The sequence below is a fragment of the Nyctibius grandis genome, chromosome 1 (genome assembly GCF_013368605.1).
Source record: "Nyctibius grandis isolate bNycGra1 chromosome 1, bNycGra1.pri, whole genome shotgun sequence".
Taxonomy (NCBI): Eukaryota; Metazoa; Chordata; class Aves; order Nyctibiiformes; family Nyctibiidae; genus Nyctibius; species Nyctibius grandis.
The window spans coordinates 62,781,373-62,800,835 of record NC_090658.1 but is presented as its reverse complement, the minus strand read 5'-3'; the positions used below and the strand labels follow the sequence as shown (position 1 = coordinate 62,800,835).

The 19,463-nt window shown below is 35.8% G+C and overlaps 1 protein-coding gene across 3 annotated transcripts in view; it reads left to right on the top strand.

The window, feature by feature from the left end:
- The first annotated feature begins 70 nt into the window (after positions 1–70).
- VTA1 (vesicle trafficking 1) overlaps positions 71–19,463 on the top strand; it is a 43,686-nt gene continuing 24,293 nt past the window's right edge. For 2 of the 3 annotated variants that reach the window (XM_068398949.1, XM_068398941.1), the window contains exons 1-4: positions 71–259; positions 13,755–13,849; positions 17,042–17,169; positions 17,839–17,914. In XM_068398949.1, coding sequence (XP_068255050.1) covers positions 151–259; positions 13,755–13,849; positions 17,042–17,169; positions 17,839–17,914 — 408 coding nt within the window. In that variant the 5' untranslated portion in view covers positions 71–150. Of the gene's footprint in view, positions 260–7,555; positions 7,686–13,754; positions 13,850–17,041; positions 17,170–17,838; positions 17,915–19,463 lie in introns of all 3 variants that reach the window. The other variant, XM_068398957.1, reaches the window with a different exon arrangement.

Here is a 19,463-nt window from a genome sequence, read left to right as displayed (position 1 = left end):
CCAGGCGCACGGCCACGGGCGGCAGGCAGCCCTCCCACGCGCACGCGCCCCGGCGCCCCGTGCCGGAAGCGGAAGCGGCCGGCGCCAGGCTCGGGACCTGGAGCCGCTGTCGGCCGCCCGTTGTTGCTGCTTCGCGTCGCTGCCCGCTCGATGGCGGCCACGGCGCTTCCCCCGCTGCCGCCGCAGTTCAAGAGCATCCAGCACCATCTGCGAACCGCGCAGGAGCTGGACAAGCGCGAGCCGGTGGTGGCGTACTACTGTGAGTGAGGCGGCCGCAGCGCCGCCCCGCCCCGCCGGCCCCCGGGCCGGGCCCGGTCCGTTGCGTCCCGTCCCGCCGTCGCCCCCCGCGGCTGGGGCTGCCACCGCCCCCCGGCCACCGGTCGCTGCACCAGGCGAAGCGCCCCCCTCCCTGGGCCCGCGTGGCCTGTTGGGTTGCGCGGAGAAGTGGGGGCGGGGGGGAAGCCCCACCTCTTGGGGCCGTACGGGGTGTTCGCGGTCTTCCTTATCTGCCGCCTCCGCTGCAAGCCCCGGCCCGCCTTTCATGTGGTCTATTTTTGTAGAGTTAAGCCTCTTTGCAGTCGTAGTGGATATGCCAGCAGCCTAAATCCGTGCTTGTACGCACGTGTGTAGAGTCAAGTCTTCTGTGTCGGGATAGTTCTTCTAATAAGTATAGCAAAAAGTCTTTTCAGAGTTTTGCTGAAAAGACTTCTTTTCTGTCCTGTACCTGAGTAAGCAGTTTGGGTTTGAGAGTCTTTAATTCTTTTAATACTGTTCGTTTTCTTTTCTGTGAGGCTTTATCGCTTCTTTAGGGTTCTCTAAGGGGGAGAGTGGGTGGCTCTTTTTTTGTTTGTTTTATTGAAATGAACAGAGCAAAAATAATTTTATCTTCCTGTAAATCTTTTAAATTAATATGTACATTTTTTAAAGCTAACTTCTGAGGCTTCTGAGCTAATGGTCATCAGAGTGGTCCGTGAGCCCTTCTAAAAGGCTTTCCACAGTTAATTAAGAAATGCAAGCCTGTTGTTAGTAGTCTTAAATTCCTGTCACAGTTAATCACCATACTGGGAAAATTTCTAAGACTAGCAGATCACCAGAAATGTATGTTTATGTTGTTTGGTTTTCTATTGAGATGGGAGAAGGTCATTTGGGGGGTTTACTTGCCAATAGCTTGTCTTCAAAAAGAGTTAAATAAAAACTAGAAGTACAACCAGTACTTTAATTTGTAAGTCAATCTTAAGTTTAGAAGGATGACCTCATGAAATTCAGGCTTCAGAAAGCTCTGAAAAAAATGTCAGCTCAGTGTCAGAAGGATAATTTTAATTTTTATGTTTTATGCAGGAATACTGTGCTTATGTGGAAAAGTGCCACCAGAAAAGCAAGATAGCCACATATTAGAACACTGGATGTTCTCAATAGTACACGCTCTTTTTTACTGGAAAAACATAGGACAAGTCATACTTTTTGTGGCAGGAGGCACCAGCTAGGTCAAGTTGCACTTTTTTTTTGTTTTTCTTTATTTCTTTGGGTTTTTTTTTATCAGATGTAACACCCTGTCTGGCTATACAATAAAAATACTAGTATTTAGTGTAGGTGACAGAATACAAGTCTTTATTTTAGAACAGAAATGTTTTGGTGGCTGATGTCTATTTTTCTTAATGTCTTTTTCGTTCTGAAACTGTTTTAGCGTACAGGAAGAAAATAGCTCTGTTGAATAATTAGAATTTTCTGTAAAGTTCTTTGCATTGTCTGTCCTAAGTAGCCTGAAAATTTGCACATTTTATTTTTTCATTTGAGTACTTGAGCACATCTAATTCGTTGCTGAGTATAGTGAAGACTATATTCTAGAGATATCTTTCTTATTACATTATTACATAAAGTAAAAAGGAGTGGCACCTCTTTTTCAAGACGGGTCTTGCTTGGATCCTTTGTTCTTTTAAATACACAAAGTTGTAGAATTAATTTTCACTAGTGTTCCACTGATGACACTTATTTTTTCCCACGGTTGATGAGTTTGTCTGGATTGACTAAAATGCAGAATTCCCATTTCACAGGAATTTTTTTGTCATTTTAATTCTGTCTTTGAACTAAAAATAAGGTTTGTGATCCATTAATTTTGAACATTGTGGGTTTGGAACAATTATGCGGAATCCCAAAGTATTAATTATTAATATTGCTACTGTCAAAAAAATGTATATACTTTTAGCACGCTATGAATAGTAAAAGCTTTCCTAAAAAGACAGGGTTTTTTTGGAGTTTAAGTCTGGGTATACAAAAAATTTTCAGGATAATTTTCAGATAAAGTTTTGAAAGCGACACATTTTTTGTGGAGTTAAAGCGACATTTCTCATTAGATGCTTCACTGAAAAAAACTGAACATCTCTTTGTTGAGCCTTTGGAATGTGTTTCGGAGGAGCTCTATACGTTTGCTGTAATGTATTGTGTGGAAGGAATAGCGAGAGAAAAGCTTGGTGTGTGCTGGAACATGTGGTGTTCTCTGGGCTGGTGCTCCTCTGCCAGCCTCTTCTACAGGCGTGTGCCTGGCACCATGCGTGTTGTGGGACCAGGAGGGTGATGTGGCACAGCAGCCAGCCAAGGGGACACTGCAGTGAAAGGTCGTGTGATGGGACAGTGCTGCGTGTTCCATTACAAGGCTACTTGCACAGCCACTGCGTGAGGGGGAACATTTGAATTTTGGTCACATGATGGATGCAACTATCAATCTCAAGAAAAGACTAAGGCGTTTATAGCTTTGGAATGTTGCCAGGAGTGGTACATCCCAAGACAAAGGCTTTGGTCCTAATATTAGTTTTCCACAGCACAGTAGTTTTCAGTATAGACATGTGTTTGCTAGATTTTGATTTATTGCATTTTAGTTCAATTTCACTTGTATATTTCTGATAATAAGAGCTGCTACACTAACTAATTTGAATATCAGAAGCAAGCAAACTTCAGTAAGATGTGTTTGCAATCTAAAATTACTTTCTGTAGCTCAGCAATAAAATTGTCAGGGGCAACTATTTACTGCTCATCTTACCATTTTTGTCTCTCCTCAGCATCCACTGGTGCCAGAGGTGTGCTCTCAAAGCTGGGAATTTGAATGGCAGTTACACATACACCATTTTAAATTTTTTCATCCTATGTTTTCGAGTATAGTTCATTTGAAGCATTAAACTAGCATAACAGCACTGCCACCTAAAAAGGATATTGTAGTCCTTCTCTGGCATCTCATTCCCAAACCTAACATGCTTCAGAAGCAAACATTGATGTAATTGTGTGATGAAAAACAACAACAATAAACTGTTTTTCAGCCAGACCAGTTCACTACCGCTTAAACAGCTGTACTTCCACACAGACAAAGACAAGGAACAAGACACAGTGGCATGGGGTGAAGACAGGACTCCTGCTTTTTTAATATTGCTGGCATACATTGATTTAAAGAAACTGTAATTTGATGAACATTAATCTCTGTTTTACACAATATGAATAGCTGCAGCAGGGATGATTTGTGTTTTTCAACTGCCACATAATGTTCCACATGAAAAATAAAATGTTGAACAATATTGATGCTCTTGTGCACCATAACACATCACAAATGCTTTTTGTGTGGTACTTGACAGAAAGACTGCAAAAATTAAAAAATAGTTTTATTTCTGGTAGTCCTGTGTATTCCTTACAAAGCCTTCATGTTTAACTCCATTTTTAGGTATTCAAATTCAGAGCAGCATATGATTAGTAGCTTTATATGTTGTTTGTAAACTGTTACTTTTTTTAGCCCTAGCCACTGTTAGTAGATGGACATAATTGAAGCAATAAAAATATGTTTGCTTCCTGACAGTATATACTGTAAATTTGTAAAATTTGTTCTACTTGGAACATAGATTGTAGAGAAATAAAGAAACCAAGCTAATTTTTTTAAGTTGTACAGGACATTATCTCACAAAATAATTCTTCTTGTACAGAGATTAGACGCTTTATGGTTAGTGTAAGTATTCGACACTGTGGTAATCTACCACCTTTTAAAATGCTTGCCTCCCCATATGATAGTTTTTCTCACATTTCATATTATTTTGTTAATCATTGTCAGTAAGTATGTAGCTATTTCAGGTTCAGTAAAGGTCAGCTGATTCGATAGGTATAAGGGAATACCAGTAAAGGATGCTACATTGATTGCCTAGAAAAAGGAAAATAAAATAACTTTCTTACGTTAAAAACTTAGATAAGTCTGACTGTTTGACTACTTTGAGATGTTATTCTGCGAACAGAAGGAGGCAGACTTCAATAAAAAAAATCTCTGGCCTGTGTAATAACTAAAGAAATTATATCTCTAACTGTGCTTTAGGCAGTTTGACTCAGAAGTTATTTTTTTGAAAAATTGCAAGATTTGAGAGGTAGTTTTGTCTTCTGCAAACTTATGTTTTAGTGTTTAAAGCAAGATTTTCCTTAATAGCTGTTGTTGTAGCCTTTCAGTAGTGTTGTTAAGCTCTTTTTCAAAGAGGATTGGTAGTTTATACTTCGTTACTTACTGGCCACTGATGTTCTAATTCAAAAGTATTGAGAAGTTGCCCGTGAGTTGCCAGAAAAACATCGATGTTTTGTGATATATAATATCCTAACACACAACAGTGTTTGCATAGCCAGTGGATGCAACATGAAAAAATGTTCTCGTAACTTCAGAAAAGCAGGGCTGTGATGTTTTTTGCTTTACAGTCTGGTAAACATCAGAAAGCATTCATGTGAGATCAGTAGGCTTGATCTGTTTAAAAAAGACGTGAAGAAAATCTCCTACAATTTTCAAATACTTGAGATAGAAAAGCACCAGAGAAATCCTTCTGAAGGATCTTACTATGGTGTTGACATTTCTGGTTTTGTGGGATCAAGCAGAAGAGAAAAGCAAGAGAGCATTTTTTTTCCACAACTAGTTGACAACCTCTTGAATCAAGTCATTCAGCTTTTAACGGAAATACCCATCTGTTAAATGTGACTGGCTTTTTACTTTGAAGTTTAGTCAGACATCCATGAAACAAGTTTCTCACTGCATACCAGTTATAAGACTCTTTTTTTTTAATTAAAAAAAAAAAGACAAAAAATAAAGTTCATGGCCTGACTCAGAACTTGGGAAATATAGTTACTGTGTAATTTTGCATTTGAAATACTGTTAATTTTTTACTGATCCTTCCTCAAAGCAGAGGACTAATAACAGACAAATATTTTAATTGAGTTTTTAGTTTATTCAACTTTTTATTGTATTGATGCATTTTGAATGACTAATTTAGAAGATGCGTGTAATTCAGAAGTATTAATGGAAATAAAAGTACTGGTATTTGATGTGTTTCAGTGCAGAGGTTCTGCACGTACTTACTGACTTCATTTAACTGGGGCATTGTAGAATTGAAATGCATAAAGTAGTGTTCTTATAACATTCCTTATCTAATAAGATCAAATTTCCGAGCTTTCCAGTTTAGATATTCATTTTTTGTATTAGTTTTATATAATCCATTTGTAAAAGTACATTTTCCGTATTTTTATATTGCTGGTTGCAGAAAACTTTTGTGTGCTACTAATACTACAAATGATTTAAAGCCTGTTATTAGAGATTACATACTGAAGAATAGATTTAATCTGTTCTTTACTCAGGATAAGTTCATCGAAATGGTCAAATATTTAAGAAGTAGATATCCGTTTCGTAGTGTACTGTGAGACTTGTTTTGGTTGTGCTATGAGTATAAATTAAAAATATTTATCAATTTCTTTTTTTTCCTTGTGCTTTCTGTTTTTCCTGTCTTCAGTCTTAGCTTGTTTGTTCTGATTTGTTTCAAAGATTTTTAAGTGGAAAACTCTGGTTTGTCTTTGGAGACAGAAAAACAATGAGAAGTGATTGAAATAACAAAGATAAATACATAAAACCCATAGTCCTTGAAGCAAACTGTGGGCAGAAGCAAAAATCAAAGATGATGTTAATTATTGTGTATTATTTCTGGCACTTGCTTTGATTACATAGGTAATACTTAAAAATAATCTGCTCTGACAGAGATAGGAATGAGAACATAAAATAGAACAAGTGTACTTCAGAGACTGAAACTTTATTTCTGAGGTATGTGTATTTGTATAAAACTCTTAAATTTTAATTGTACCGTGTAAATATACTAACATGCATTTTTACACCATATAATTAACAGTTTTTTTGGTAGATCTTTATTCAACTTGAACCTCCGGAAGTAGAATTAAGAACTGTCATTTCCTCCCTGAGGTTTGCGCTGTTTCTGAAGAAGGGATGCATCAACTTCAACATTCTAATTTGCAGAATCACAGCATCATTGAGGTTGAAGGGCACTTTGTATGTCACCTAGTCCAATCCCCTGCTCAAAGCATGATCGCTTGTGCAGGTTGGTCAGGACTGTGTCCAGGCAGGTTTTGAATATCCTCAGAGATGGAGACTCCACAGCTCCACCCTACTAGAGGGTGTTCCACAGGAGTGCTTCAAATTTGTTCTCTAATCACTACAAGCTGTTTTATCTGCATGACTTGACCATAACTAATCCAGAGTAGCTGCCTTCTCCTGCTTTTGCCTTCTTGAGATCTCAATTACTATAAATCCTACAGTTAATGTAGTTTTTCTGGTTTAATTAGAAATATTTAATTTTCTTTATTAGGCTATAGGGACAAGCTTTGAAAAATACTCATAGTTTAAATATTGTACAAAATCTTAGAAAGCTATGAATTCCACATATAGATCTCTTACTCAAATTTTACAAGACTAAAATTGGTCCTTAAACCACGCTGAAGAATGGCAGTGTAGAATACTGAGTGATTTCCTAGGATTCATAGCAGTCATTATTAGATTACTTCTTTTGTCATCTAACCTTAATAATTAGCGCTCTTGTTTGTAATTGCGAGTTTTGTTTCACCTATTTAGTTTGTTCACAAGTTGCTATTCTTTAAATAACAATGAATTCTAATGTAGTTTACTATAACTTTCAGTAAGTTTAGGTAAGAGACATTTTACTTGAGATAGTTTTGACTTGACAAATTTTGTCTAGCATGTAACATAGCCTTGAAATATACTGTTCTCAATGCATTTTCCTCCGCAGGATTTAGAATACTATGAAAGAATCTGAGGGGAGGAGGGGGTCATGATACTACCCTTTAATTGTTTTGAGTTTCTTAATTAAATTTGTGTGTAGTCTTCCTTCCCCCCACTTTGGTCTCAGAATTTTTTTTTTTCCTTGCATTTCTCCTTAAACTAATTTTACTTGAAAATAAATATTTAAAAGTAATTTGTTTCCTCTGGAGTGTTTCAGATTTTGAATTGATGCTGCCTTGTCTTTTGCAAGTTTCCTTCAGCATCATATAATGAAGAGGAGGTATCGGGCCCTTCCAAGTCTGTTTGCCAGTGCTATTAAATCTGTTTTTAAAAGTCTTTGAATTCAGACAAATTTGACTTAGCCATGTAGAAATAGCATATATTTATAATCTGCATGCAGGAATTACATGAATGAAGTATGATACATTGATGTTCACAAAAGCAAGAGTAATTCATTTTTTTTTTTCTTTGCAGGTGCATTCTTTATGAAAATACATTTGCAGTAGTTGGAGTACAATCCAATTTAATGTTTTTGTCCCTTGCTTCCCACACTTGTATTCCAACTGTTGTCTTCCTATACCAAGCAGTTAACAAACATTTTTCTGTAAGTGGTTTGACAAAGGGAAGAGGAAGATGTAGAACATGAATGAGTAATAAATTACAGCCCGAAAAAGCTTTCATCTCTTAATCAGAATCAAAATATGGCTAAAGTTTATGGCAGTGTTTTTTGTTACTGTTTGATGTCAATTTGTTACTATTAAATGTCAAAAATATTCCAGTTCCTAGTAATTTTTTTTGTATATAAGAGAATTAAATACAAGTGGGGAAAAAGAACTGTAATCTTTTGATCCTGTTAGATGAGGAAAAAGAAAGATGGATAGTAGGACAGAATTTAGAAGATAGAATCAACCTATTGTGCATGCTTGCTGGCTGGAACTTTTGTTCTCCAGTATTTTTACTTGGCACAGAGTTAGTTTAAAATGCGAGTGAGGGGAGTTTCAGTTGTTATCCAAACATAAATCTGGAATAACTTACTGTGTATTAGGGATGAATGCCTGGCATGTACTAAAGACAAAATACTCGCTCTGAAATTGTGCTGGTATTACGTGACATAAATAAAAGCAGAGAATTTTCTGTAAAGCTCCGTGTATAATTCCTTCCAGCACACCCACACTTAATATTTGCTGAACAAAGATTAAGGGCAGCAAATCAAGACATAAATTTTGTAGTTGTCTTGGCTAAACGTTTTTCTGAGAATGATTACTTACCAAGTCTTTATGAATTTGAAGATAAATGTCCTGTCTGCAAACTGAGTGCAAACCCTCTTTTAGTTAATAATTGGCAAAAGAGTTCTGTCTTCATGCATAAAAGGTTACAAATGACTTTAAATCTACTTATAATATTTAGACATTAGCTCTATGTAGCCTCCTTTACCTCGTTAGTGCTTTACTTTATGAATATACTACTGTTGTTGGTCACACAAAAATCTTTTCTGCTATTTGATTTGGATAAAGGGGGCAAAAAACTTGTATCTGTTATGAAGCCAAGTGCATAAAACGAGCTTAAAAAGAACCAATAGTTGCATTCATTTATTTGTTTCCAGCTATTCCAGATCTTCATCACAAATAGTGAAGAGAGGTGAGAATTACAGGTCACATTTCCAAGATTGTCTGCATTCTTCAAATATTTCATTTAGGCTTTAAAACTTGAAAACTTTTGCAGCTACAATGTATGGTTTTAGTGTCTTTTTATATCAGAATTTTCAGCAGCTCAGTTTTTCATAGAGGAAATTTTTTATCAAAAGTTACCAAGCAAATGGCTCCTGTAAGTCTAGTTGTTTAGTTTTACAGTATATTACTGTGGTCATTAGGGACATGCACTTTAAACATTTTTCCATGTATAGAGAGAAGTTCTGAAGAGAACTCTGAAATAATTTTGATGTAAAATAGCATCTCAAGTGCAGTGTTTTTAAAAGGTGAAATAATGCAATTGTAATACAGAACACTAAGAGGATTTCTTTCTGGAGGATTTCTTTCTGTGGTGGTGTCCATACCATTCAGGAGATAAACTTCTAATTATTAGAAATTGAATGACCTGCATTAAAGCAAAATTTTTGTGACTTAGCAAGCACAGTAATAATACATTCTACTGCTTTTGCAATATTACAGAAACCAGAACAGCTGTATTAAAGGAATGTAAATAATTACTCTGTTTTCTTTCAGATGGGGGGTGTGGACAGGACTGAACTCACGTTACATTGGGCTTTCTCAGCAGAGATGATGGAGGCAGTAAACTTTTGGCCTCTTGCTTGTCAGTTCTTTGCTACTGAGATTACCTGTCAACATAGACATGGAGGACAGTTCTTTGACCATTAATTACCAGTTTAAAATTTCACTGATTATATTGACACTGGAAAACTATGTTTTGCTCATTGCTGCTGAAAATTCAGTTACAAAGTGAGTTTGCCCATTTGCTGCAAGTTAAACAGAAAAAGGATATAATAGATTTCCTTCACTAGACCAAAGCATATCTTTCAGTTACTATCATGTATGCTTACCATAAGTAATATTTGTGTGATAAACTACACACAAATGTAAAAGATATGTAAGAGTCTTCTGACACCTTAATTGGGAAAGGTAGCAGTATCATCAAAACCAACACGATCTTACAGATAGCCTTCATATAGAATACTTGGGACATTTCAAAATTAGAGAGAACAGAGAGAAGAATGACAAAAGATGCAGACATGGAAAAACTACTGTTTGGAAATAAATTAAGATTCTTTGCCTTAGGAATAAGATGTAATAATAATACACAAAAATGCAAAGAGTAGAACTAGTAGACACTTTTTCCTGTTGTCTGTAATAAAGCAAGGGATTACTTATTACTTTCGGATTCACTTCCATACTGCTCTTCATATAGATAATTTCAAAAGCAAAATTTCAAAACATTAAAAGAATATGATTTTTGTTTCAGCAGTGTCTGTAGAGGCAAATACCAAATTATTTCTCTTTGTCCTATTCTGTTTCTATCAGAGGAATTCATAGTTCTTTCAGTTTTTGAAGTACTTCACTTACTGTCTGCTTGATAAGTTTAATGATTATTGATAGAGGTTTTGAGCCCCCAAGCCCCACTTTTGACTAGACCAGCACTGAGTAAAACAGTAAGTGCGCCTAAATGTATTTAACAACATTTTTTGTCACTGGTGAGTTTCAAACACTGGAGAATATACTTTCCTTCTGTATCTTCAGTTCATCAATCGAAACTGATATTCCAGGAGATTTTGAGTGGTAGGGTATGGTTTGCATTTTCTGACCTGCAGGTTGCCTAGTTGTTCATTACAATCAGGTTGTTTTATCAAAGGTATTTGAGTCAAGACTCCCTTTCAGTAGTGAATGCTGTTAGGTAATGATGCTCTGTCAATGGTAGTTTTCACAAACATCATACTCTTTCTTGGTCACCACTTAATTGAGAAAGAACAAATAGCTTTTGCCCTTACCTCAGTGTTTGCCTCATCAGAGGCCTGTCTCTGGGCAGGTTTTGTTATGCAGTAAGTCTTTTGAACATATTACTGTATGTGAAGAAGTGAGTATGCACAAATTCTGAACTTTGAAAGTTCTTAAAGATTGCAGTAGACTCTCTTGTTAGGGTAACTTGTGTGCTTTGACCTTTTCCCAGTTAAGATCATGCAGGAAATCTCCTTTCCAATTTATATAGACATTGGTACAAATTGAGGTGTGATGGCTAGATGTCGTAACTGTCTGGTGTAGTCAGTTGCGTGGTACAGAGATGTAATTGCGGTGACAGGTGCAACACATTTAATATTAGTTCAGGTGACATTAATTGTCTGTAGGATGTCTCTGTTCTTAATATCTGTAGAGCTGCTGCTAGAGCACCCTCATGTTTTCTTGACAATGTATGTACGCTTTGGATAATAGTCCTTCAGTCTTGAATGACCTGAGGACTCTTGGGCGCCTTGGTCCCAGAGTCTTTTGTTAGCAGGAAAGTGGTGCTGGTATGGAACATTGCTTGATGTCACCCGCAGTGTAAATTTATATATAGACAGGAAAAACATGTTTCTTATCTGTAACTATTGTTCTTTGACCTGTGTTCTCTCTGTGTTCAAGATTCAATCTTCTGCATTTGTTCATTGGAATGCCTGAAGGAGTCTTTGAGTTTTTCTCGAGTCTCTGAAATCCTAAGAGGGGAGAGGGCTGGCTTTTTAGGGCTGTCTGCAAAGCATATAAATGTCATCCCTTTGGATATTATTGAGGAAAAAAATTATGTTGCTTTCACCATTTAAATGGATGTATTTGCAATGAATGTGAAAAAAATCCACACGTAGGTAACAGAAGAGTAACAGTTAAGCAGATAACAGATAAGCAGATCTTTTAATGATTAAACTGATCCTCAAGACTAGACATTTGCAAGATTTCCATTTATATGGAAACAGAGTTCTTTTTATGTAGTGAATTTTGGGAGAAATATGAAGGTGTGTACTTCAGCAAGTAAGATAAATCTATATCCAGTAACAACCAAGGGTATTCTGAATTTATGCCGCCCTAACTTATATCAGTCTAAAATTAATTTACTTTCCTCTGACAATGTCAGATATTTGCATCTGTCAGAAAGAAGTAACTGATCTAGATGGCCCATAGGTCTAGCATCCATTGTGTTAATTCCTAAGTTTTACAGTATTAAATCATACCATGAAATGTGTTCAGGGGAGCTTACAGTCAAGTATGTACTTAAAAATTAGTTTAATTGAAGACTGTAAGTATTAACTCCTCATCATGTGATTGTGGTACTTTAATTGCCAGTAAACTTAAATTGAGTGCCTTAGGTACACACCTCTGTATCTTTCTGTGTTTGGTTTTCTTTGAAATGTAACTTCAACTTTACATGTGCTGCTTTCATAATATTTAATATTAACGTATGAGCATCCTGAAGATAAATAAGGTGGGCTTAAGAGTACGTATGAGTAATTAGCTTAGTATTACTGTTGTCACTTGATGAAACCTACATAGCATAGGACCTACATAGCAATTTTTGTTAAAATTGCCATCTTTCATTTGTCATGGTCAATTGTTGTAGTTGTTTATAGCCTTTATTCATTTCTGAAGTTTTGCTCAGAGTAGACTTTTACGTGTTTGTTCTTTACTGACAACTTGAATACGAAAGTGCTAGGTTGTTTTATAAATTGTAAATGTAGAAGTAGAGAGGCACTGGAGGGCACAAGTACTTTATTTATTATTTTGGGGAGGTCTTTAAATGGTTGGGCAGCCCGACAGCTGTAACATTCAAAAATTTGTCAGATTTGCAGTCCCAGATAAGGAAGGTACACTTTGTCTGGTTTGAATAATCAATTGTATGTGAAACTTGAGATAATACTTTTAAAATCCAGAAAGATGAGTTAAATTATGATGCTCACCAGCAGAATCTAGTTAAGTTTTGTAGAGAGAGATCTGATTTTATTAGGCTGATAATAGGTGGAAAAGGTAGACAAACTTTTGAGCATATAATGCTTTCTTGTGCAGGAAACATCAGGATAAGTGCAGTTTGAAAAAAACTGTGTTATATTCGTGTTTACTGAGATAATTTGAAGGGAAAAGGCTATCTCTAGTGCATGGAGAGATGCTTGGAAGGAGAGAGATGGTAAAGCTGTGAAGCAAGTAAGGATCACTTGCAGAACTCTGTGCCCTGCAGGAAGAAAGACATTAAAGTATGCCATAATAACTAGCTCATGATAATATTTGGTAGAGTTATGGCTTTTAGTTTGTAAACTCTGCCTTTGAAGGTGTTTTGTGGGACTCCCTTGAGGGTCAGGAGTGAGTTAGTGGAAATTTTTTTTGTGAAAAATATTTTGCATTTGGTTACTGAATGTTTCTGTCCATTTTCCCTTCTCTGTGTGTTAATGCTAGTAAATAATTGTGGTTTGGTTTTACCCAGAATTTCACAAAGCATGTAAAATTCTGCCAAGTGCAGAATTCATAGATTTTTGGTAGTAAAAAAGATCATTTTTAATCAGATGTTAATCATTCATTTTCAAGATCATATGAAAAACTGGCAACTTTATTTGCAGGGAAAGTTTAATAAAGTCTGTCTTGTCTGATTTAAAGATCAGATTTGTGTATTCTGTCTTTCGATGATATGTATGCATATGCATGGATATAATAGATGCTTAATTCCATTTGTTAAAGTGGAGTTTTAAAGCTAGCTAGTTCCTGCTACATGAAGTTCCATTTTTGAGATATATCCATAAACTCTGTACATATATGTAAGTCATATGAAAATTATTCATTTATAATTAGAGATAAAAATCGACTTGAAGTTCCTGTTTGAGAGAGTTGCAAACGAGGATGGTGATTATTTACAAAGGCACTTAATATTGCATCATAGCGATATAAGCATCAATCTGAAATCAGCAGAAATACTCATTGAGAAAAATAAAGCATAAATCTTAGAAAAATATCTACTAGTATCTCTGCAAGACTGAACGTATCTAGATTTCACTGTCATTGCTCACTAGTACTGTAGTAGTACATTGTTAAAAACCACAAGATGAGTTTGTCTTTCAGAGGTGGTGTGTGGGGGGCGCATTGCTTTGTTTGCTTATGGGTTTTGCCTTAGATAATTACTTCTGATTTTTTTGTATGTTTTGTCTCCTTTAAAGGTCGTTTGTATGCAATGCAAACAGGGATGAAGATTGATAGTAAAACCCCAGAATGCCGTAAATTTTTATCCAAACTTATGGATCAGTTGGAAGCTGTAAGTAGAATTTATTACTCTTCTCTAAAATGATTCATGATAGTATTACTTTAATTTTTATTTAAGCTTCTGTAAATACCATCCTTCCTCTGTCATCAGTCATTGGAGCAACTATTCTGTATGAAGGCATACTGTATGAATTTAAGGTGCGTGTAATAAATTGGCAGAAGGATTGAAAGGAGATAAAGCTATATGTGTATGTGTCTTTATATGTATGTGTGCATGCATAAACATAACTGAAATTTCATACAGTGGACATTTGCCATAAGGTTTTGTCTAGACAACATGAATTACAATACTTCATTCATACATATTCTCATGAGAAATCATAATTCATTAAGAAATAAATGTGGGAGTTCTAGAAGACTTTTTTTATTGATTTGTCTTTGATTCCTTGAAGTCTCTGAGAGTTACTTTCACTGCTATAGGACTGTCTAGCCTGGTCCTTGGTGCTTTTAAAACATTCTCTAAAATATAGATATACTTTTGATCATATACTCTGTTAGCAATTGGGGATCTTATACTATGAATCACAGTCTATCTGTGTGGGTAAGAGATAGCTATGCTACTCTCTTTTGAGTGGACCTGATAGTATTAAAAAGCAAACAACCTTAAACAGAACAGAGTTAAACAAAGAAAGGTAAAGTCATTGTACAGATGGTCAGCTTAAGTTTCAGGAGCTGTTTATGTTCATATGCTGTAGTTTTCAATAGTCTCAAAGGAAGTAGTGTATGGATTTTAAGGTTTAAGTGCTTGTGTGGAAGCATTGAAAAATGAAGCAGAGGTTATTTTTGTGTTCGGTATTAATGATTCCATCCAAAATCTAGTCATAGCAATGCCTGAAGAATGTGTGAAACTACTGCAACAGCCTTCAATTCTTCAGAAAAAAAATGAAACGTGAACCATTTGTCTTTTATGCATACCTTAGGCTTCTTGCTATGTTTTACCTCTGATTTTTTAGCAATGGAAAATCCAGTGCACAGTGACTTCTTGGTGTGTTATTTCATCAAATTTTAACATTTCTAATGGGTCTAGTTTTCATGCTCAAAAGGGAAGAGAGGTGGCCAGAGAGACGAGTTTAAAACTCCAAAAGATTTTCCTCTTCATTCCCTAAGAATTGTTAAAATTTATTCTGTCCCTTGTTGTACTGCAGCAACTAATCTGTCTGCAGTGTTCAGTTACGCCTTTTGTTTCAAATTTGGGAAGACTAGAAAACCAGCAAAAATCCATGGTTTCATCTTTCAGTTGCTGGTAAGATTGTCTGTGTGACAACTGATGCTCAGGTATTGAAGTTCGTTCTAGGTAGCCAAGTGTGGAAGGGTGGAGAGAGCACTTCTAAACAGATCTAATACAGCATTTTTGGGGCTAGGAAGCTTGGATATATTGAGAAGTTGGACCTCTGCAGTAATTCAATAGCAGCCATTTTCAGTCTGCCCTTAACCAGCAGGGGACACAGAGGGGTGCTGCAGGTCTGTGCTAAATGTTTCTCACATCTTTCTGTGTGTTGCCACAACTGATTATTTTAGAGGTTAAGACAGAAACTTACAAGCAATCCTGAACTTCATAGTAGCAAAGAATAAAGCAGTGTAGACATATCTGGAAATTACCAGGTGTGTTCTTTGCAAGAAACTTCTTAATATTCCAAATATGTGAATTAATTAAATACAGTGATTTTGTATCCAAAATGCATGTTTGTCAGAAATATTTTAAACATATGATTGTGTTGGTTTGCCTTTCCAATAGGTAAATGTTTCATTTAATTGTTTTTAGTAAAATTAAACCAAATTTGCTTGATTTTACGTTCAAATTATGAATCATTATTCAAAACATCAGTACTGCTGTACTGAATCACAGATTGTGTGAAGGGTAATTTCAAAAGTAAACAACTTGGTTAACTTTAATATTTTTAGAAGCATATGTAACTGAGTGTCATTTGTGCATTTGAAATCATCTCCACTGAACATCAGATCACGTATAGTAATAAATTATTTTCTGAGTGTAAGGTGTATATATAGGCTGGTGAAATATATATATAAAACCAAATAATTTTCTTCCTCAGTTAACTTCAATATTTCATTTCAGTTACATATCTTGCAACTTACAAATTGTGATACACTCACAAAAAAACAATTACACTTTGTAAAACACAAATACTTCTTGAAAACTATAGAAAGTATGAGTTTGACAAAAGTCTTCAAATTTGAAGTTCTGTTTGGAAAGTTTATATTTCACTGCTAAAATCAAGTAACTTCTGGCAACATTCTATGTATTGAAAAGTTGGGAGCAATCTAAAAAATATAGAAATGCAGCCCGCATGATTAAATTTTCTTCACACGCACAGTGAAAAATAACTGCCATCCAGAGATTGTTTTTAAATCTTTTGGCAAAATAAAGGCTGCAGGTTAGTATCATGCAGTGTTCCTGGTTTTGTTCTCTAAGGATAACCTGAGATTTACTTATGTGCGAACAGTGAGCCTATTCAGAAGCTGTAAATCCACCTGTTGTAACTGTTAGAGGGTTATTTGCTTTACTGATTTTTATTAGGAAACCTGAGGATTCTTGTACTCTAACATCTTTGAAAAGAGGTCTTTGAATTGCAGTACACTGCTTACACTGAAAATTCTAGTAAGTCCATAAGTCACTTGACCAGTCAAGGTAGGGCTCAGACACTTTGAAAGATGTAATGAACTGCAGTGAAATAACCTTACAAGAGAGGAGACACATGATCACTCTGACCTACAGTACCTTTATAAAGCATACATTACTTTATCAATTGAACTGTGTTGAATCTGACACAGGCTTCAGAGTGCTTGGTCTTTCGGCTAGTAAGGGAAAAAAATATCTGTAGCTATTCCTTCACAATATTGTAGTTGTGTTTATTTTTAACTTTTTTGTTTGGTTTGGGGTTTTTTTTTAAGTATTTTGTGATTGAAGATGGTATTCAAAGCTACTTATTCATAGTATTTCTTCCTCTTCAAGAATGTGCTTTCTCTTTAGCATGCTACTTTTAGCATTTGTTATGTTAGAAGTTGGGGATTTGTAAAATAATTAAAGTGTGTGTTGGGTTTTTTTTTTTTTTTTAATTGTACTTGGCTTTGTCTAAATCAGCGGCCTCTTATTGTGTTTGAATTAGAGTGCAGAATTGCTAGGGTTTAATAAGGTAATGAATGTATTTTTTTCAACTTTTTTCAGATGAAAAAGCAATTTGGTGATAATGAAGCAGTTACTCAGGAAATTGTTGGTTCTGCTCATGTGGAGAATTATGCTTTGAAAATGTTTTTGTATGCAGATAATGAAGACCGAGCTGGGCAATTTCATAAGTAGGTGAAAATCTTTGGTTTTGTTATTCGAATTCAGATACCAGTCAGGAAATTTGAGTATCCAAACTCTTGTTAATTTGACTTGAAACAAGAATTGTGCTTTAATGCATTCATTTCTCTTTCAGAAAACTTGATTTGTTGCTACTTGTATGTCTCTGACTTCACACATTAACTGGTGTCCTCCTTCTGTTCTTTAGGAGGTTGATCACCTGCTGGCAAGCCTTCTAAAACCCCAGGCTAATATTGGGCTTGGAGTCAAGCATGTTATAGTTTTTACTGTCCAGTGATATTAAAATAGTTATGATGATACATTATGTGGTGTGATTTACAGCAATTACTACAGCATGTTGATGACTTTGCTAGGCTTTTTCTAAAATAAAGTAGGATGTCCTGTGTCCTGTATTGAACTCTGCAAACTAGAAACTAAGTGCAGAACAGATGACCAGCTTCAAAAAATACTGAAAACTTCCTGCATAGTAGTCAGGAGTCTAGCTAATATATTGCTAAATTTAAACATTGTGAAGTAAGTTCTGTAACATCAGACTAAAAGAAAAAAAAATAGTGATGATTGGCTTGAAGTAAGCCAGTATGATGTAAAATGCCAACTTCTAAAATGTAATTCCGAAAGACTGACATTACCAAGTTAGTGAAATGTTTTCTTTTTTACAGAAACATGATAAAGTCCTTTTATACTGCAAGTCTCCTGATAGACGTTCTAACAGTATTTGGGGAGCTCTCTGAAGAGGTAAGTGTTAGGGATATCAGCGTATTATCTGATTGCTTTTCCTAGCACAGGTGCAAATTACTGTTTGCATTCTGTAAAGTTGTTTTTATAATTTGTGAATATGAACTTCAAAGAACATAGGTTCTAATTGTATAGTCAAATACATGTTAGTAAATCATAAGGAATTGTGCTAAGCATTTCAAATAAATTAGATGTGAGACATTAGGTAACTGTTACCTGTTAGAAGATGCTTCATGACTTAAGTGTCAATTAGAAATGCAAAGTCTGATTATTACTGTGGGACACATAGCATTACATTGAGCAAGTAGGAATGATTATAGGGGGAAATGATGCAAGGTTCCTGGCTTTTTCCACCTTCAGTTTTTTCACCCTGCAAGCAAGAACTTTAGTGCTAGTAACTGAGGTGGAATTGTGTACAATTTTAGTTAGAACAGGTATTTTTGGTTTTGCAACAAACCCCACTTTTGAAAGGTGATATGTTAAGTTGGAAGTGTATGAATTTACGTCATAAAAAATGGCTTGCTATCTGGCCATTAGGACATGAATATTTTAATTCAAAAAATTATCTACTGAAGTAACTAACACAGTGCTCTTTATGGCAGGTAATTTTTTAATCAAACTGGCATTCCAGAGTTGGCTGAACAAGGTCATGATTACCTTTATTAAGGCACACCAGAATAGTCTCTGGGTCTGTTTTAAAACAAACTTTTCTATTAGGTGCATAGTCAGCTGCTCTCTGTTACTCATGTCCCACAGAAGAATTAATCTCAGATACAGAAGGAGCAGGTACTCTTACTAAGTATTCCTTGTTCTGAAAATTAAAAGTCAGGTTTCCTTGCTAAATTAACTGAATGAAAAGCTCATTTTGAAAATGTCATGGTATAGTTGATAACTTCTGGAAAAGAAAAAAAAAAAATGCTGCTACTGACTCATGAAGACAAGTTTCAAAGATTGTTAAAGGAAGGTTGAAATACCTGGAAAAAGAAATAAGAAACAGCAATGACGCTAAACAATTTGAGACAAAATCAGCAAGTGCTGATCACGTAAGTGCTGAATATGTCTTAGGACACCTAAATCCACACAGGTAATCTGCAAATATTTTTTTCTCTCACGTGCTTGAGTGTTATAGGCTTCCATGCTTACACTAGTACAAGTGCCTTAGAAACCAAAAGTTCTGCTGCTTTGCAGACCTGTAACAAGCCCCTGGTTGTGTTGGTACCAAACTATTCCATGCCCTGCTTGGAATTCACAGACTTGACATCCTGTATGTAAATTGGCGATCTGATAAACGTGCCTAACGTGCAGCCATATTTGTTCAGTTTAAAATGCAGTTGCCGTGGCTACTTTCATTTGTAGATACTGGAAGGAAGGTAAAAGAATGGTTTTGATAGTGGTGCACTTCTTGTATACCATGACATATAGGAACGTAACTGCAGCTAGGTCTTGCCCAAGAAGACTACTTGGCAAGTGTTCTTGCATGATTCTACATCTTCCATAGCCTGACACTATACCAATCTACGATTTTCATCTATCAAGAGGTGTAAGTAAG